Source organism: Apiospora marii (genome assembly GCF_038362585.1).
Source record: "Apiospora marii strain CBS 49790 chromosome Unknown utg000005l_segment0_segment0, whole genome shotgun sequence".
NCBI classification, from domain to species: domain Eukaryota; kingdom Fungi; phylum Ascomycota; class Sordariomycetes; order Amphisphaeriales; family Apiosporaceae; genus Apiospora; species Apiospora marii.
In genome coordinates this window covers 268,735-288,544 of record NW_027117377.1, presented here as the reverse complement: position 1 = coordinate 288,544, position 19,810 = coordinate 268,735, and the positions used below count along the sequence as shown (strand labels likewise).

At 57.7% G+C, this 19,810-nt stretch overlaps 6 protein-coding genes across 6 annotated transcripts; 4 read left to right on the top strand and 2 right to left on the bottom strand.

Moving 5' to 3' along the window:
• Window positions 1–1,986: 1,986 nt before the first annotated feature.
• On the bottom strand, window positions 1,987–5,119 carry PG985_007991 (uncharacterized protein; the record flags this gene model as incomplete). Its single annotated transcript, XM_066827759.1, has 2 exons — window positions 1,987–3,868; window positions 3,936–5,119. 2 exons carry the CDS (start codon window positions 5,117–5,119, stop codon window positions 1,987–1,989), a joined length of 3,066 nt encoding a protein of 1,021 aa, XP_066682671.1.
• Window positions 5,120–7,881: 2,762 nt separating this feature from the next.
• Window positions 7,882–9,686, top strand: PG985_007990 (general substrate transporter; the record flags this gene model as incomplete). The annotated part of the gene is made up of 3 exons (XM_066827758.1): window positions 7,882–7,955; window positions 8,060–9,349; window positions 9,437–9,686. 3 exons carry the CDS (start codon window positions 7,882–7,884, stop codon window positions 9,684–9,686), a joined length of 1,614 nt encoding a protein of 537 aa, XP_066682670.1.
• A 1,564-nt stretch (window positions 9,687–11,250) lies between these two features.
• PG985_007989 (uncharacterized protein) lies at window positions 11,251–12,435 on the top strand (the record flags this gene model as incomplete). Its single annotated transcript, XM_066827757.1, has 1 exon — window positions 11,251–12,435. One exon carries the CDS (start codon window positions 11,251–11,253, stop codon window positions 12,433–12,435), a length of 1,185 nt encoding a protein of 394 aa, XP_066682669.1.
• Window positions 12,436–13,046: 611 nt separating this feature from the next.
• PG985_007988 (GAL4-transcription factor) lies at window positions 13,047–15,386 on the top strand (the record flags this gene model as incomplete). Its single annotated transcript, XM_066827756.1, has 7 exons — window positions 13,047–13,088; window positions 13,162–13,191; window positions 13,255–13,349; window positions 13,412–13,728; window positions 13,780–14,465; window positions 14,524–15,008; window positions 15,068–15,386. 7 exons carry the CDS (start codon window positions 13,047–13,049, stop codon window positions 15,384–15,386), a joined length of 1,974 nt encoding a protein of 657 aa, XP_066682668.1.
• A 28-nt stretch (window positions 15,387–15,414) lies between these two features.
• Window positions 15,415–16,306, bottom strand: PG985_007987 (uncharacterized protein; the record flags this gene model as incomplete). The annotated part of the gene is made up of 3 exons (XM_066827755.1): window positions 15,415–15,592; window positions 15,669–15,988; window positions 16,088–16,306. The coding sequence occupies 3 exons, from the start codon at window positions 16,304–16,306 to the stop codon at window positions 15,415–15,417; spliced, it is 717 nt and encodes a 238-aa protein (XP_066682667.1).
• Window positions 16,307–17,056: 750 nt separating this feature from the next.
• On the top strand, window positions 17,057–18,954 carry PG985_007986 (uncharacterized protein; the record flags this gene model as incomplete). Its single annotated transcript, XM_066827754.1, has 4 exons — window positions 17,057–17,146; window positions 17,215–17,560; window positions 17,623–18,190; window positions 18,243–18,954. 4 exons carry the CDS (start codon window positions 17,057–17,059, stop codon window positions 18,952–18,954), a joined length of 1,716 nt encoding a protein of 571 aa, XP_066682666.1.
• Between the last annotated feature and the right edge of the window lie 856 nt (window positions 18,955–19,810).

The window sequence follows — 19,810 nt, the reverse complement described above, 5'->3', positions numbered from 1 at the left end:
AGATCCAGCATGACTTCCTGACCTTTTCGCAGTGTAAGCCACCAAACTAGGTAGTGTCTATATGAACCAATTGAGATCTGACGTAACTACACAATCTCCAGAATGACGGTTCCTGGCCGTTCGAGAGCGTTCTGCTCCTTCGAAAACCCCATCGAGGTTGGTGTCCATCAGGTACAGACGTGCCAGAGACCCTCAGGAAGAACCGAGTCTAAACCATTCCGGGCAGGCGGTCACGTTTTCCTCGCTTATCGGAAAAACCAGAGACCCGCACGTTCCCACTTTCCCAAGCTTTTGCACGACCTCCCCACCTTTAATTTTTTTCTGCTTTCTCTGCCAGAGCCTCCAAAGGCAACTACAAAATGCCGACCAGGTCCCCTCCAAGATCACATCCTCAGTTCTCTTCTTCGCCAACCAACCACTCAGTCATGCAACATACGCTGAACTGAGCTGGTCCCTTGACTGCCGCAGATCGGATTGTCCGTATCGGTCGATTGATCGATTTGACTTGCCTGATTATTCCATGGGCGCACTTTCTCGACACGACACGGCACAATCCATCTGCGGCGCGTCATTGAAATGGTAAGACTTTTTCTCTCCCCTGCCTGCCTTTGCGCAACCAACACATCCCACCCCCAACATCCTCATCTGATGACAACCAAAGAAACATGTCTTCTTTTCCCAGCTAGAATCGACCATGAACGAAGCTACATTTTCGGGTGCGTCGCGACAGCGGCCCCTGTTACTTGCCAGTATATTTTGTCTGATTCAATCCACGGCCTTTTCGCTTTGCCTTCTCTGGCATGCGATCAGGTTGCGGAGGGAGGATCACCCTCACACTTCACACACTCAACATCCGTTTGACAGTCCCAACTGACCATTTCGGAAGTTTAGCAATCTTGCATTCATCGCAACCAACTGAACTCACCACTAACCTTGTAGTCTCAGCGCTTCCCTTCAGTCGTGACACAAATGGTAAGCCGATATTTTCTTTCTCAAGCACACCTCACCCGAGTCCATATGATTCAATATTCCACCTAATTCGCAGTTTCCACTCGAGCTCTCGCCAGTTTCGAGCCTATAGAGAGCAAATGACGGTTGCAAGTCCTTACCTTGGATGTATGATGGACATCAATCATTTACGATTATTCATGTTGCCCAGCTTCTTCCCAGACCACCTGGCTAACGTTCACAAGATTTTACTAGGTCTTTTACACAAGCTCATTGCTTCGGTCGATACGATGGCTTCGCGGCCATCCTTCAATAGCAAGAATAATAAATATCACGATTACCACTACAACTTCTGCTGAATCATGCGTTTTACGTTACCTTTCACGCTTGCGCCTGCCCTATCCGAGTATCGTAACAGTATACCACTGCTGAGAGCTCGCTCGCCAAAGTGGCCTACTTGTAATGCCTTCCATCACATATCCCACGAATGACGGTCCGTCACCTTGTCGAAGGCATGGCCAATGATCACGCACGTTGCTGTCACACCCAATGCTCAAATCGCATCTCGTAAGGGTATCAATTGCCCATCTATAGAAACTCCCAAATACCCTGAACAAAACTGCAACGAAAACCCAAAGACATGACGGAACTCGAATCATCCAATTGCTGCTGTGTTGATGTTGTTGTCGTCCCTGTTGCCCTTTCTCTCTTCTCCATTCGATTGTGATCGCAACAAGATCATGTACTTCATACGTAGCAAAACGACACAATTTTATTTGCCCCCATCCCCCAACGCCCAGTGCAAGTCAAGTAAGCAAATCTGGGAGAGAGACCAAAATAAAAAGAGACTCCTGGTACTGTTCCGTCGTCGCCACCAAGTAAGTGCTGGCTCACCTGTTTTGCTCGTTCGCCCAGTGATTCGGAAGTCCAGTAATGCCCATCCCGTCCCCCAAACTCCAGAACCATGATTTGTAAAACAGTCGTAAGAAAACACCAGCCGCCGGTAGTAAGACAAAGGAAAAGGACGTCTCTCTCTATCTAACCAGCCGCCCCCACGCCCTCCCGCAACACCTGCGGCTGCGGCTGCTGCGACTGCTGATGCTGAATCGCCAGCCCGCTCAGCCCGCTATGACTGCTACGCGCCGAGATGATGGACGAGCCACCACCGCCGCCACCACCACCCGTCATGATATCGCTGTTATCCCGCTTAATGCGCCCCCCAACAATACCGCGGCGGTTCCTGCCGGTGCGCCCGCGGCCGAGCCAGTTCAGCTTCAGCAGCCGTCCCAGCTCGGTGACCATATTCCTCCCCTCATCGTTCCCGCCCCCCGCGCCACTGCCCTGCGCCGCAGCAGCGGCCGCCGCCGCATTCGCCGCCGCCGCCCCCTGCGCCGCCGACGACGACGCCACGTTGGCCTCGAAGGGCGCCAGCCCGCCCGTCTGCACGCTCGCCAGCACGCTCAGGCACTGCAGCATCCGGCCCACCATGTCCGTGACCTGCTTGCCGCCCAGCTCGACGTTCTGGTCGCGCTGCGCAATCTCCCGCAGGCTCGCGTTGCTGCCCGAGTTGTTGCGGTCGCGGCCCTCGCGGATGGCCGGCGTGAAGGGCCGCAGCATGCTCGACGGCGCGCCCTCGGACCCGCTGCCGAACGAGACGTTGGAGATGGCGCGCGAGCGCGACGGGTTGCTGCTGTTGTCCGCGTTGTTGATGTTGTTGAGGAGCGTCGAGCCGTTCGAATTGTACGAGGCGACGGACGGGTCGAGGCTCATGGCGGTGCCGGGTCGTTGGGACTGCGGTGTAGATTGGGATTGCTGCTGTTGAAGAGGCTGGAACTCCATGTCGCGGGGCAGACTGGTGCTGAGGATGGCGTCGCTCGGCGGCGGGGGTGAGGCCAGCGCGAGGCTTGCGAGGCTCGATGGTAGGTGTTCGAGGGACAGTCGCGAGAAGATCATCTTCAATTTGTCGTAGCGCGGGAGGATCAGGGTGTCGCGGTAAGAGAGCAGGACGAGTCGTCGGATGTCGAGGGTCGGCGGCGTGGCCGGGGTTGTCGTGGCGGTGGGGTATGGTGGCGGCGCGTCGTTGCTCGTGTTGGGCAGGATGGCGCCCCAGAAATCGCGGGCTTGGTCGGCCGTCATCAAGGGGCCGGTGCCCGAGAATTCGAGATCGAGCGGCAGGAAGACGGCCTGCATGTAGGGCAGAATGGAGGTGAAGGTGAAGACCCATAGTTCGGCGAGGGCGGGAATGAGTCGGTCTTCGGGCGTGCGGCGCAGAGCGAAGTCGAGCGACAGGAAGCCGGTCGAGAGCAGCTCCCGCACGTCCTCGACGATGATGTGGGCAGAGCGTCGCTGGATGGCGAATTGAATGTGCATGGTGACGACGCGATTGAAGTCCTCGATGGGCAGGCGCAGGTCCTCGCCCTCGAAGATGGCGAGGAGTTTGGCCTTGAGGTAGGGCCAGGCGTCGTCGAGAGTCATGCTGTTAAGTCCGTATTTGGAGCTGTCGACGGGGTCGAAGAAGTTGAGGTTGGATTGGGTCAGGGATATATTGGTGCCAAGACTGGAGGGACCCGCCCATTCGGAGGTCGAACTTGTAGGGTTTAAGGTGAAGGCGGACTCGTTGTCGTGGGCCATGCCGAGCTGCTGCTTTTCTTCCTTCCTCTTCTCGCGCAGGGCCCGGCCGCCGTGTCGGAGGTCGAGCCCTGACACGGATTTTCCGAAACTCGACGTGTTTGGGCCGGGACTTGGCGGCACGTTGAAGTTGTAGAGACTGGACGGTGCGTTGGGGTCGACGGGGCGCGAATTGCTCGCCGCCGACGACAGGGGCAGGTGGTAGTCATTATCCTTGAGCTTGTGCTTGGATCGCGAGAGAAAATGGTGTTTTTTCTCCTTTTCTTTTTTCCTTCTCTTTGCCCCCGCCCTCCTTGTCCAGCGGGGCGTCGAGGGCGCGGATCGTGGCCGAGGAGGAGTTATTTAGACTGTAGAGAGACTGCGTCTCGGCCAGGCTCGTCGTACTGAAATTGCCGCGTTGTAGAGAGGCGAGTGCCGAGCCGATTTTGCTGGGGCTGGGCAGAGGTTTGACGCTCGCTTCACCCTTGGTGTCGATTTTCTTGGGCCGTGAAAATAGCTTGACCTTGGACTTCTCGAGCTTGAGGGGCTTTTCGGGAATCGTAATCGGCGCCGGAAGGACAGGTTGCCGGTACTCTTCGGATGCTAAGGCTGGCGAAGTCTGCGGCGAGGATCGGGGAAAAGCGACGTTGGCGGCGGTAGTTGCGGCCTGGTTTCCCAGCAGGCCATTGTGATATCTTGCTTCGGCGGCAGCGTGAGAAGTATTATTAAGGTGGGCGTCTCGGGGCACACTCGCTTCGGTGAGGCTCAGGGCGGGTGGGCTCAGTGGCCCTCCCGAGATGGCGGTCGGGCCGTTAGACCTCGAGACCTGTCGCTTCTGGGGTTCGTGGTTGTCGCCGCTGCCCTGAAAGGGCACGGTTTGCGATCGGTTGCGACTGTGATGCTGGTGGGCGGCGAGAGACTGGTGCTGCATGGCCGCCTGGGCCGCTATTTGACTTGCAGACAAGCCGGCCGAGGCGGGGGCGGGCGGTATGTTTCCCTGTGACATGGTGGTGATTTGGGCGAGGTTGGAGGAGCTCGTCGAGGGCAGGGTGGTGTCGAACATGCCTTGGGTTTGGGAATGCTTGCGGGAATGGTGGCCGATGCGGGTCGTCGACGAGGGGAGGGTCAGAGGCGAGGCATTGCGGGCGCCGGGCGGGAGGGTATCTCGGTTGGGTCGGGAGAAGTTCTGGGGGCTTTGCAGACTAGAGGCGCTACCGTTTGAATGCGCGGTGAAACCGGGGAGTGAAGGGCTCGTGACGTCCACTGGGGTCTGTGGGCTGCGTACTTTAGCCGCAGGCAGATTGAAATAGGTAGACGACGAGGTGGCCGACGTGCTGTCGTCGCCCGGGGACGTGTCGATGCGGCGGATCTGGGGTCGGCTCGAAGACGAGGCGGGCGTGAGTTGGTTGCGTTGGGAGGAAGAAGACGGTGGCCGGCCATCTCGTTCTCGTTCTCGCTCCCTCCCCGATGCCGCAGCCGCCGCCGCAGCGGCTGAGGAGGAGAAGCTGTTGGGTAGCGGCGAGAAGCTCCCTGGCGCCCGCTGCTGTGAGCGACCCGACTGCATCTTCGACTGCCTACTACTTTTCTATCTACTACAAAACCCCTCTGAACAAGTCGAAAGGCAGACGACGAGGTCGATGTAAAAAAAACAGAGCCGGGTTTTTTGTCGACGGCCTTTGGTGGCGCAAATGCTCTCGCAATGGGCATTTGATACTAGAACGTAACAGGGTCCACCAGCGCTGGTCACTGTTACATCTTGGACGACGTCAGCCAAACACTGCCAACTTATGGGGAGAAACGATGGGAAAAAGTTGGTCACTCGGAAGGGAAAAGAATGCGAGGATGCTTGAAAGCCTGTTAAAACTAAGAATACGAAACTACGAGAAGAAAGGATAAAGTCTTTTGGGATCAATCAACGGGAATGTTTGGGAAGTATTGGCTGATTGAAAACGATTACGCCTCCTTCGATCCAAATCTGGCTGGCTGGCTGGCTTTTTGGTGCCCCGCGCCTGTGTCCCGGGCCTGAACCAACCAACCACCAATGGCCATGGCCCAGCTGGCTTGTGGCGGGCGAACAACAGAGACAAGTAGGCAAGAAAACAAAACATGGCAATCTCCAACAAACCCATTGCTTTTGTTTTCTTGCTTCTCTTGTCTCCCATGACTCGGCCAAGTACGAGCAGGGGCATCCACTCCAGCATTCATTTGCCGCATTAACCTTGAGGCTATTTCGCGTGTCATGGGCAACCCGAGCTGCCAAGGTTGACGGGCAACAGGCCCTTATTGCCTGTCACGTGAGGCAAAAACCTCCAAGTGCCTCAAGACATACAACGTTACATGGCGATATCTTGCTCGTCGCCTTTCGCCGGTCTTGTTAGTTGAGGCATTGAACTCAAGTTGTGGTCTGTATTCGACGGGAGCAAGAACAACATGCGATCATGCTTCCCATCCGTCGGCGAGCCTTTCTTGCCAATTACTGGCCACTAAGGCTTGACACTTGAAGCACGCCTTGGGTGTCTCCCGCATCAGTCGTTAGCCTCCTCAAATACCGGCTGTTCGTGTACAATAGGCTGTCCGAATCTCTGAGCGGTTCAGCAGACCAGAGCCGAAACAGTAGCAGGTGCAAGTGCCTGGAACTCCTTTCGTGTTCCATTTCGCATTGCCCTAGCAAAGGGCCCCCAAAACAGATTGTTTATATTGATTGCGCTGGCTCCAAGCCGCCCATACGACTCGATATGTGGCTGGTCGTTTCTCGACATCAGAATAAGGTTTGAAGGAATGTAGTCGTAAGTAACAAGCGAGGGTGTGTTGTTACCCATCGAATATATCTCCACAGCCAACCGATCATAGGTACCTACATGTACATAAACAATCCATGTACTGCGCCGCAACTTTGTGGGATGTTTCCATCTTGTCGGGTCAAAGGCTCGATATACAGTTCTTACACCTGGGCAGTCAGTCCACCTACGTATTTCAAGATTCATACTGCACCACGCCCTCGTTTCTTGTGATTACAGGGTAGGCGGGCGTCCCAATTACTCCCCAAATTGAGTGGGGGACTCACAGGTGTACCCAGGAGTCCAGGACCCCTGCAACATGGAACTAATATCAGATTGAAACTGGCATCGTCATTTAGGCTGTAATTGAACATGCCGATCAGTTTGATACCCTCGGTTTCATAAGCGGTCAACTTTTACTTTTCCCATCCATGCAAAGCATGGTCCAAGACGGCGAGACGATTGATGTGTCTCGCTCACCACATCTTCGCCAAGTAGCTAGCAGGTCTTGGGTCGTTCGTCCAAGATCTCTGCTTGCCAAACGAGGGAAACTTGTTCAGATCACAGCAGTGGAATAAACAAATTGGAACTTATAAAACAATCGCTGTTCCAATTCGATATTATCTCTGACGCATACTCGTGGCCACTGCACCGGAATGCCAGCTCTTCGATATGTAGACTGACCCGGTCTATTCTCACAGGGACTTGCATCTCGTCTATTGCCTGGCCGTGAGGAACGTGCCTGGCCCACGCTCCAGAGCACCATCCCCATTTCCCTTTCCCCAGAACACCACAATGGACTGGCGGCTTGGAGGGTGCACCGACAACATGTGGAATTGGTCGTCAGGTTCAATTCACCAGATGAGCGACTATACTTGAAGGGGATCTTGCCGTTTTCTACTTAAACGCACCTATCAGATCCCCGTATGCCCCGCAGAGCCGAGAAATCCCAAGCCATTAGACGGCATGATTCGTGAAGTCAGCTTTTCCCGCTTTGGGATTGGCCTCGGACGACTATCTAGAGTCATTCTAGCCCTCACTACCCCAAGACTCCAAGACTCCAAGACTCCAAGACCTGGGGTTTCCTGGGGTGCTGGTGTAAGCATTGGGTAACAGTTGGCGCGCTGGCTGAGATGAGGTACGACTTCAACCGGAGTCTGGGCATGGGAAGACGAAGCATTGGCGTTTGCTGCGAGATCAGTATCAGCAGGTCAGCGCGAGCGTCGCCTTGAATCGAATGGCCTCGACTCCCATTCTCGCGGTATTGCCAAGTGAGGCATCCCTGGCTCTTGGTATACGAAGACAGCAGCTCCGTCAATCAGATGTCGATATTTCATGACTGCCACCCCTTGGCTGCAGAGATGGGATGGAAAGCGAATGAGGATGGGGATGGCGCGCGCCGAGCTGAGCCATAAATGAAGAGGGGACACCCGGCTGCTGGAGAGGGTGTCGCTGCTACTTTCCTTGTCCCCCTTCTTCATCTGTATTGTTTCCCGTCCAGAGGAAACAGTTCGATATCTGCGCGCTCTTGCCGGGCCACACAGTCAAGATGAAGCTCCCTACCTTTCCCAAGATCTACAACATCCACTTCGTGGCCATCATTGCCACGTTGGGTGGCATGCTGTAAGTAAACCCAGGTTCTTCTCCTCTCTACCCTCGCACTGCCACTTCCTACGATGGCGAGGGAGACAAATCGAAAGCCTCAGTGCTGACCCAACCACCTCTAGCTTCGGCTTCGATATCTCGTCCATGTCCGCCATCGTCATCACCGACCAGTACCTCGACTACTTCCACAAGCCGGCCGGGGCCCTGCAGGGCGCCATCGGGTCGGCCCTGGCGGCGGGCTCGGTGCTGGGCTCGGCGGTCGCGGGCCCCATCTCGGACAAGATCGGCCGCCGCGACTCGGTCATGTTCGCCTGCCTCTTCTGGCTGGTCGGCACGGCCGTGCAGGTGGCCTGCCGCGACGCGGGCACCCTGATCGCCGGCCGCGTCATCAACGGCTTCACGGTGGGCATCACCTCGGCCCAGGTGCCCGTCTACCTGGCCGAGATCGCCCAGGCCGAGAAGCGCGGGTCCATTGTCATCATCCAGCAGCTCGCCATCGAGTTTGGCATCCTCATCATGTACTTTATCGGGTATGCCTGCTCCAAGATCCCCGGCGACGCCTCCTTCCGCACCGCCTGGGGCACCCAGTTCATCCCCTGCGTCTTCCTGATGATCGGCCTGCCCTTCCTGCCCCGCTCCCCGCGCTGGCTGGCCAAGGTCGGCCGCCGCGACGAGGCCATCGAGGTCCTGGCCCGCATCCAGGCCGGCGGCAACGTGGCGGACCCCCTCGTCGTCGCCGAGCTCGAGGAGATCGAGACGACGCTGCAGGCCGAGCGCGAGGCGGGGCCGGGGCTCCGCAAGTTCTTCCGCAACGGCATGTGGAAGCGCACCATGGCGGGCGTGTCGGTGCAGGCGTGGCAGCAGCTCGCCGGCGCCAACACCATCGTGTACTACCTGACCTACATCGCCAGCATGGCGGGCCTGACGGGCGACGTGGCCATGATCACGTCGGGCGTGCAGTACGCCGTCTTCATCATCTTCACGGGCGTCATGTGGCTCTTCATCGACAAGACGGGCCGGCGGCCCCTGCTCATCTACGGCGCCATCGGCATGGGCATCTGCCACTTCGCCGTCGGGGCCGCCATGGCCACCAACTACGTGCCCGTGCCCGAGGGCATCGGCGGCAACCCCAACGTCATCTTCAAGGTCACCTCGGGCAACGCCGCCAACACCGTCATCACTTTTTCCTACCTGCTCATTGTGGTTTATGCCCTCTCCCTCGCGCCGGGCTGCTGGATTTACGCCGCCGAGGTCTGGTCTCTCGGCACCCGCGCCACCGGCATGTCCATGGCCGCCCTGTCTAACTGGGTCTTCAACTTCGCGCTGGGCATGTTCCTGCCCCCGGCCTTTGCCAATATCCAGTGGCGCATCTTCATCGTGTTTGGCGTGCTTTGCATGGGTGCAGCGGCATGGTAAGTCAAAACCCAAACCCGCATCTCTTCACTTTTTCCTCCTTCCCTCTGGAATTGCGTTCCATCATATCCTGACTTACTTCTTAGGTTCTTCGCTTTCTACCCCGAGACCTGCGGTAAGACGCTGGAAGAGGTCGAGCTCATGTTCGCCAAAGACGGACCCGTCCCCTGGAAGACGCGCAAGGGCGAGTCTCGTCTTACCGCCGAGATCCAGGCCGTCGTCGAGCGCAAGACCTACCACGACGAGCCGAAGGGTGTCGAGATAGTTGACAACAGTACGGCTCCGATGGAGTCGGAGAACAAGACTGTAGATACGACCGCGACCAAGGCTGTGTGAGGCTAAGGGCTTCCGATTTCGGTCGAGTCGCTCAGCACTTCACAGCATCGAAATAAGAAGCCAAAGTTCACTATCGATTACCCGCGGGGAAAAAATAACAGCAAAAGAACCACTAAAGTAGTAGCAAGGATCAAAAAACATCAAACACGTTGGGGATTCGAACCCCAGTCTCTATCATCCATGTAGCGAATTACATAGATTCAAGTGTGCTACCACTGCACCAAAGTGTTCGTTGGTGGTGATGATTTCATGAATACCATGTTTCTCGTAAGTTCACTTCCTATTGTTTAGTATGTTAGTAGTTCTTGCCAAATGACAGTGCTATTCCGGCAGTATCCGTTAATTCCACTGTTGTAACCTGGAGTAAGTGGAAACATCGAGACGATTTGTCCCTACGGGCGTTTGGGTAGTAGTCATATGACATGGACATACGACGTCGTATATTCTAAAACCTAGAACGGACTGGGCGTTCATCCCATACCGTTGCATAGTGCCCGTCGTCCAACCCCTCGCCGGGCCTGGGATCCTGCTCATCGGTTCGGTTGTACCTGCTCATATATGACACCTTGTCATCAGATCCCAACGCAGAGCGTCCAAATGTCTAGAGCATCAAAACCCATGAAGTTGGCACTTGACATTGGTGGTCCTTGGAAGCGAAAGCACGGGACACGGCAACGTGCCGAAACGCTGTTATTCCTGTAAGGGGCACTTTCAAACGGGTGGATCAGCTTGGCGGACGGCTTGGCGGGACGGCACACTTCTGCCAGATCCCGGCGGCGATTATTCCAATATGGTCGTTTTTTTTGGCGACTAGAGGGAAATCGTTGCACACCCGAGCGATGATTGAAGCAAGGATGAATTTGCCGAACCGCTTACGGGTAACGCATTGAGCATGGTGGTTGCGCTTGGCGGCTCAAGAACATCAGATAAATGAGAGGGGTCCCCCAAAGGCGCGGCTCAACCTACCTCAACTTTCTTGGCGTGCCGGGGTAACGGGTTCTCCTGCATCTATCTGAGAAGCGGCTCAGCCAACCGACATTGGAGGCTCGCTTGCATTCCAGTCGCGATTTTGCCATGGTATTATCGTATCTGACTCCTTTTTTGCGGTTGACTCGGCTCGATGGGCCTGTCGACCCAAGGCTCCATCTGCTCTTGGCAACCCCATGATGTTACCGTCCTGGATGGCTCATTTGGCGGTTATGCCGTTGCCAAGGCAAGAACAATGCTACCCGAGTGGTGACCCAAGGGATTTGAGGCTCTACGTGGGACGAACGGGGCTGTCCACCCACCATGGCCTGCCGGTATCATGCTTTGATCTTTGCCTATATAGCCGCCCACATCTGGCACGAGATGTTGTCCATCCTCTTGTTCTTCAGACTTATCACTAGTCATCTGCATTCTTTCTAGTCACTCTTTTGACTACCTTCCTTCGTTCCTGACTTGAGGTCACTTTCGCTCTTACCCGCAAGTCGGTCATCTCCACACATTTTCGAGTTGATACTCATACCTCTTCACGTTTTCTACCCCTGCAGAACTACACACTCTCACTCTTTGCGTCTGCACCATGTCTTCCATCCCCAGAAAAACCGTCCTCACCGCCCTAGCCGGCGCCGCCTCCGTCGCCGCCCACGGCCACATCTCGAGCGTCACGGCCGGCGGCCAGACCTTCAAGGGCTTCGACCCGACCGCGGCCCCCTTCGGCCCCCAGCCCGACAGCGTGACCTGGTCCAACGGCGCCACGGACAACGGCTTCGTCCTGTCCTCGGCCGTCAACGACCCGGACATCATCTGCCACCTCGACGCCGCCAACGCGAAGCTCAGCGTCCCCGTCGCGGCCGGCGAGTCCGTCGAGCTGACCTGGAACCAGTGGCTCGAGTCCCACAAGGGCCCCGTCATTGATTATCTCGCCGACTGCGGCGGCGACTGCGCCACCGTCGACAAGACGACCCTCAAGTTCTTCAAGATCGCCGAGGGCGGGCAGCTGAGCTTGGGCGCGGGCGGCGGGCAGCTCGGCCGCTGGGCCGACGACGAGCTCATCGACAATGGGCTGAAGTGGACCGTCGAGATCCCGGCGAGCATCAAGCCGGGCAACTATGTCCTGCGGCACGAGCTCATCGCCCTGCACGAGGGCATGCAGGACGGCAAGGCGCAGATGTACCCGCAGTGCGTCAACCTCGAGATCTCGGGGTCGGGCACCGAGTCACCCGCGGGAGTGGCCGGGACGGCGCTGTACAAGGCTAGCGACGAGGGGCTCAAGTACAACATCTACAACGACGAGCAGAGCCCTACCTACAAGATCCCCGGCCCGGCCCTCTTTGCCGCGGGCGCGGGCTCTGGATCTGGGGGCGGCGGTGGTGCTGGAGCGGGCAATGGGTCTGGGTCTGGGTCTGGATCGGGATCTGGCACTGGAAGCGGTGCCGGGAATGGCGCCGGCGCTGGTAATGGCAACCAGAACGGCAACGGTGGGAACCAGGGTAGTGGTAATGGCGGGAACCAAGGTGGTAACCCGAACCAGGGCGGTAGCCAAGGGGGCAACCAAGGAGGCAATGGCGGCAACCAGGGCGGTAATCCTTTCCAAGGGGGTAACGGTGGCTTCCAGGGTGGAAACGGCGGTAACCCTTTCCAAGGAGGCAACCAAGGCGGCTTCCAGGGCGGCAATCCATTTCAAGGTGCGACCAACGGTCTTCAAGGCGGAAACCCCTTCCAGGGCTTCGGCAAGCGACACCATGCTCGTCATTTGAAGGTTTGAAGAGCCGACGACGGAGACATCACTGCGAATGTATCATCGGAATCTGTTTCATTCCAATCATGATGCTGTGCATTGATATATGTATTTGTATAAAAAGATTTACCTACAATCGTCCCTATCGACTCCATCTGGATTGACCTTTGTGACGCTGCCCCTGATTAATTGTCGCCTGATTCGAGTCGTGCCTGTGTTGGAGGAAAACATAGCCCACGAAGAACTGGAAGTAAGATCGTATCCAATGCGATCGAATAATTGGACGACATGCTTACATCTGCGTTGAGTGAGCCGATGATGTGATGTTGCGACCGTGGGTCACGTGAGTGGGCAGGAAGAACATCTAGTGCACGTCTTTGGAAAACCCCTCCAAAACTTAGTCGGATGGTGTCCACAATGTCCACAATCTAGGCCCTTTTCAATTACCCCCCCCAAAGACCAGACCACCAGCCAGACTCTGGGACTGCTGCTGCATCAACACCGACAGTCTCTCCCGCCAGCATGGGCACGTGTCGTACTTAGATCCCCGGGGATTCGATTGTTTTTGGATGATTCCGACCCAATTCGCGTCGAGGTCGAGGTAGCGCGGATGACAGCGAGCGGTGCTGGGCGCGAACATGGACGCTGCAGCAACCCCACCACCGTTGAGCCCCTTAGCGGTCAGTCCCTGATTCATGCCGCCGGAACCCTTGGCTGCCTTCACCCGCGCATTGCTGACGAGAACCCGAACAGTGCGACACATGCCGCGCAAAGAAACTCAAGGTATGCACGCACTGACTGCCATCAACACATACTATTTCTGATACTCATATTTGTGATGTATAGTGTTCTAGAGAGCGCCCGACGTGCGGCGCGTGCCTCCAAACCCGGAGGGCATGCCACTACAGCGGCCGGATACTCCGGTCCCCACTGACACGCGTGTAAGTTGGGTGACTGCCCACTCACACTCTCAGACTTGCCCATGCTGATATATCTCTTCAAGATACCTCACCAGCGTCGAGCGTCGCATGAACAAGCTTGAACAGCTGGTTGCGCAACGACTGCCGGACCTCAACATCGAGGAAGCCTTGGCGTCCGTCGGCACAGGTTCAGCCAGCCCGTCAGCGGCAGCCCAGTCGCCCTCCGTGGGCCAGACCCCTTTCGCTCCCACCACTACACCTGGACCCGACGATGGCGCGGCCAAAATCTCGGAAGCGGTGCCCGACGAGGCCGATGGCTTTGATTGGCAAGAAGACGCCAATGAGATCGCTGACGGCATGGCTGCACTGTCCGTCGAGCCCAAAGGGGCTGGCTACCTAGGTAGGTCCGATGAGACCTTGCCCAAATACTCTCTCTAACGCGCAACTATAGGTTCGACTGCTGGAGTCTTCTTCCTGCGGTCCCTACTGTTTTGGATGGGCAACCCTGCTCTATTGCTGCCGGAGTCGCCCGGACTATCCGACCCTGGGCTCGCTTCCTCGCGACTCTCGCAATCGCTGGCCTCAACCCAGGTCATGACGAGACTCATGGAGTCCTACTTCTCTGTCTATCACCTGTCGTACCCGTTCATCCACGAAGCCACTTTCAGAGCCCAGTATCACGAGATTATCCCGCGGCCCTCTCAGCGTTCTTGGCAGATGCTCCAGTGCACCGTCTTGGCTCTCGGCGCCTGGTGCCTCGACCACGACCAGGACGGCCTGCATGACGATCTGTACCACCAAGCGCTCTCGTTCGGCGAAGACGAGTCCCTATTTGAGAGCGCAAACCTGACCCTGGTTCAAGCCTTGGTGCTGCTGAGCAACCTTAGTCAGAAACGCAACAAACCAAACACTGGATCGAATTTCCTCGGCTTGGCTATACGCATGGCTCTCAGTCTCGGTCTGCACCGGGAACTGCCCAATTGGAAGATCACGCTGCTCCAACGGGAGATGCGCCGACGGGTCTGGTGGGGTCTGTACCTGATGGACTCTGGTGCCTCGACAACATTTGGCAGACCAATCCTGCTGCCTGGTCGCGAGTCCATGGATACCAAGCCGGTGCTCAATATCAGTGACGATGTAAGTGCTATGTGTCTATCCAATGACATCGACTTTACGATATATGGCTAACACCCAGAAGATGCTGACTCCTCGGACGACCACATTGCCCGACGAGTCGGAGATGCCGACCATCTACTCGGGCCTCAAGGCCCAGAGCGACTTCCACCTGCACTCCAATCACATCTCGAACCGACTCCTTCTTTCTACGGGCGTCTCCGTCGAGGAGGCTCTCATACACAACAACACCCTGGATGCCTGGTCCAAAACTCTGCCGCCATACTTTCAACCTGACCGAGATGTGCCCTGTCTTGAGGAGTGGTACCTATTTGCCAAGCCCCGGCTTTGGTGGCGACTGTGGAACCTGAAGATCATCCTGTTCCGGCAGATAGTGCTGAAGCGCGCGATTGAACGCCATCAAGGGCCTGCCTCTACCTATGCGCCCAATAACCAGGACAGCCTATGCCGCGACATCGGCGTCGATGCTGCCCATTCCACAGTAGTGTCGATCCACCAATATCTGAACAACTGCATCCACACGCGGCTTGTGAGTTGGTATTCAGTGTAAGTTCTGCAGACAGCTACCGTGTACAGTTTCATGTTATTGACACAGCGCCCCCCAGCTACTTCATCTTCCACGCCTCGCTCGTCATCGCGCTCGCCATCCTGGGCGACAAGGAGTCGCCCGAACTGCCCAAGTGGCAGAGCGACATCGACCTCGTCCGCGACGTCCTGCGCCGGCTCCTCGCCGACAACCCGCTGGCCAACCGCTGCGCCGACATCCTCGACCACCTCCTGCCCCTCGAACCCGACAACATGATGATGCCGTTCGAGACCATGAACCAATTCGACCCCACGACGATGGACTTTTCGCTCTGGACGGCCGAGTCGGCGGATCTGCTCAACTCGTTCAATTGGCCGGAACCCGACCCGAACCTTTGAGGTCTCTGCCAATTGGTTCATCTCCGGCTCAGTTCACGATCCGGACATCGGGCTCAATGAGGTTTGATCTTATCAGGTTGCCGTTTGGCAGATCGTTTTCCTCGGCCCGGTGGGCGGCTGCTTCCCGCGACGTCTCAATACCGGCGGCGAGATGCCTCAGGACCAAGCGTTCCTTGGCCACTTCGGGCGGCACGTCGACGAACCATCTGCCCCGAATGCTCAGTCAACTGGCTGTCGCGCAATACATAGAATAGGACCAGAGAGTAGCTAGCGGTCACTCACCTCTCATCGACCAGCTCCGCGATCTTGCTCCAGGGGCTCTCGTTGAGCAGGGTGTAGTTGCCCTCGATGATGACCACTTTGCTCCGGGACGAGATGCGGACGTCGTCCGCGACGGGGTCCTGCACCGCGTGGTCGAAACTGGGCGCGGTGAAGACGAACTCCGAGTCCGCGCCCGGCCCGGTCAGCGGCCCCGCCTTGAGCGAGGCGATCAGGTCCAGCAGCCCGTCGGCGTCGAAGGTGAAGGGGGCGCCGCGTCGCCGGAAGGCCATGTCCGGGTCGCTGAAGCTGGCTAGGGTGGCTTTGGTGTGGTGGAAGCCGTCCTGGGGAGGCTCAGATCTCAGCTTATGGAGCAGGAAGAGGAGGGCAAAAAACAACATGGGGGCCCCGTTTCACTCGATTAGTCAATTCATATAACATACCATAGGCACGACCACTACATCTTCTCGATTTCTGCCGTTCTTGGATAGCGACGCCAGCAAGGCTGAGGATACCGTCGTCTTGCCGGAGCCGGGCACGCCCGCGAGGGCCACTAGGATTCGTCCACGCCCATCTGACTTCTGCTGCTCGAGTAGGCGATCTATCCGGCCTTGCAAGGTCGCGACGTTCGCTTCCAAGTCCATTACCATTGAAGAAGCCATCGTCGCCAATCAATCACCTGAATAGTGCAAGTAGTATGTGGTAGCAATCATCGTAGTCGATCGCTCTCTTTTAGCTAGTATAGCCAGGAAACATCTAAGTTGAACATGGACGGACAACAGCAGCCCGTTGACGTCGCCCGACTCTAGGGATGAGCCGACCGCCCTGATGCCGTGTATGACGACGGAAGCTAAGCCCCAAGCGCCAATGCTAGATGCTGTGGGACTTTACCTGGCACTCAGATCTTATCCTTGGTTTGGTGCCTGTGTCCTGCCGTGTGCCGGTGTGCGCGACGCGGTGGGCTTGGCGTCGCCCCGAAAGCGGGCAAGCACCATTGGCTCGGACGACAGTCGTGCGGGCACACTGGCTCCGCATCACGACTCCGCTGTTTGGGCAAGTTTACTCCGCAATCGTGCGAGGGCTTCCACTTTCCCCGGCGCACAACCTGCTGTTTTATCGGGTCAGGATGCTTCCCCGTGGGGTGACGGCGAAAGCAATGGTCCAATGGGGAAAGCGTTTACCCTGCAACCTGGGGTGCGAGTCGTGACCTACTGCGATTTCCCAGCCCCCCCTCACTCACTCTCGCCATCGCGTGAGGAGATGCATTGGATGCTGATACAATTGGGCTGCATGCATAAATACCGGGCGCACTCCTTTTCAAATCGGAGATTGCGCAGGAACCTACAGTTTCAATGGTCTAGATTCCCATGCCCACTTCTAGTTCCCTTCTTGTAGAGTAATACTTGTCAGCCATGGCGACCGACGTGAATGGCGCGTCCGGCAAGGACAAGGACGTCTGGCGCCAACTGCGGGCGAACCCGTACATCCTGGGCCTCTCCGCCGTAAGTTCGCCTTCTCTATATCGTGGTGGCCATACTGGATCCCTTCGCTGACCTGACTCCCATCGCAGTTCGCCTCCCTCGGCGGCTTCCTCTTCGGCTACGACCAGGGCGTCGTCAGCGGGGTCCTGACCATGGAGAGCTTCGCGGCGCAGTTCCCCCGCGTTTATTTAGATGCCGGCTACAAGGGCTGGTTCGTCTCGACGTTATTGTTGTTGGCCTGGCTGGGGTCCCTGGTCAACGGGCCCGTCTCCGACAAGCTGGGCCGCAAGGGCAGCATGCTCCTGGCCGTCGTCGTGTTTGTTGTGGGCGCCGCGCTCCAGGCCGGCGGCGCTGACATCGAGACCCTCTTCGCCGGGCGCGCGGTGGCGGGGTTCGCGGTGGGGATGTTGACCATGGTGGTGCCGCAGTATATGTGTAAGTCACTTGTCTCCCTTTGAAAGTGAAATAAGTCCTTACGTGTCGTCAAATCCACACAGCCGAGGTCTCGACCCCCACGGTCCGCGGCACTCTCGTAGTCCTGCAGCAGCTCAGCATCACGCTGGGAATCCTCGTCAGCTACTGGCTCGAGTACGGCACGCAGTACATCGGCGGCCACCGGTGCGCCCCGGACATCCCCTACTCGGGCGGCACCCCGGCCAAGCCCGCCTTCGACCCCCTCCGCGACGTCGGGCCCGACGGCTGCACGGGCCAGTCGCCGGCGGCGTGGCGGATCCCCTTCGCGGTGCAGATCATCCCGGCTCTGGTCTTGGGCATCGGCATGCTCTTCTTCCCGGAGTCGCCGCGGTACTGCCTGATGAGCCGCCAAGAAGAAAAAGCCCTGAAGGCCCTCGCGCAGCTGCGCCGCTGCCACCCGGACACCGAGTGGCTGCGCGACGAGTACCTCGCCATCAAGGCCGAGGTCCTGTTCGACGAGTCCATCGCCCGCGACCGGCACCCCGGCAAGGGCGGGGCGGCGCTGTACGTGGCGCAGTACGCCGACCTCGTGTCCAGCTGGCCCTCGTTTAAGCGGCTCGCGATCGGGTGCTGCATCATGTTCTTCCAGCAGTGAGTGCTTTGACTCTCAACTTCACAGTAACAACTAACGCAACTTCCCCAGGTTCATCGGCTGCAACGCCATCATATACTACGCGCCCCAGATCTTCTCCCAGCTCGGCCTGAGCGGCGGCACGACGGGCCTGCTGGCCACGGGCGTCTACGGCATCGTCAACACCCTCTCGACCCTGCCGGCCCTGTTCCTCATCGACAAGGTCGGGCGGCGCCCCCTGCTCATGTGCGGCGCCGCGGGCACCTGCTTCTCCCTCGTCATCGTCGGCGGCATCCTGGGCGGGTACGGCGCCAGCCTGCCCTCCCACCCGGCCGCGGGCTGGGCCGGCGTTGCCTTCGTCTACATCTACGACGTCAACTTCTCCTACTCCTTCGCCCCCATCGGCTGGGTCCTGCCGTCCGAGATTTTCAACCTGGGGAACCGGTCCAAGGCCATGGCCGTCACCACCAGCACCACCTGGATGTGCAACTTCGTCATCGGGCTCGTGACGCCCGGCATGCTCGACCGCCTCGGCTGGGGCACCTACGTCTTCTTCGCCGCCTTCGCGCTGCTCGCGCTCGTGTTTACGTACTTTGTCATCCCCGAGACGCGCGGCAAGAGCCTCGAGGACATGGACGCCGTGTTCGGCGACGCGGCCGCGCACGAGGAGAAGGCGCGGCTCTTTGAGATGGCGGCGCGGGTGGGGCTCGTGCAAGGGCTGCCGGAGGAGGAGAAGGTGGAGGGGGCGCGGGTGGGGGCCGTGGAGATCGAGAGGAGGGTTTGAAAGGGGGACAAGGGGAACTCGCTCGGCCGGCTCTCATTGGTTACGAATTCAGGAACTATTGGGGGACAGGTATACACCCAGTACCCGGTAGTAAGACATGTGGAGTGATGAACCATAACTGGTGATCTTATTGCGTGACATAATTATTCGACATGAAGGGTCTTATCCACATCCCGACAATACCCAGCTTGCGTCGCAATGGGCTCAGTTAGAAAACGGCGCCCATCCATCATGTTGGCCGCTATATGGAATGAAAACAACCAAGACAAAATCGAAAAGCAAATAAGCGACAGCCAAGAGGGGCATGCTGCTTTTACCGGTCAGGAAAAGCCACAATGGCTTGGTGACGCCACAGCATTGGCAGCTTACCTTGGTATCTAGGCCGAGCACCAATCCTCGACAGTTCTCTCCCTCCATGTCATCTTTGCCTCCCCGGCCGCCTGAAATGGGAATCAATAAATGTTGAAGGAGGTTGCGAGATCATGGCGCCTACCTGGTTCGTCTCTTTGCCAAGAGTCTAGAATCCCGTCTTGGACGAGAAGGCATCTGTACCATTAGTCTCAAAGACCGCCTATCACTTGCCGCCCGCCTTTTCCGAAAGTTGTTGATGCCGCACTAGTCCCTATTTCAGTCGACCTCCTGCTATGGACTGTTCTGGTTTCTGCACCGCGTTAGCAGGGCCTGCTTCGAGCCCGAAACCCAGGCTTACATGGCTAAAAGCGGCAAGGGTGCTTTCTGCAGTATGACCCGACCTGCCCGTTCAGCTTCCTGCAGGCCTCATGCAGGGAAAAGTTCCCACCTTTCGGACCCTTATGTCTCACCTATCGTACGAGAGTCCGGCCCACCCTGCAGAGCC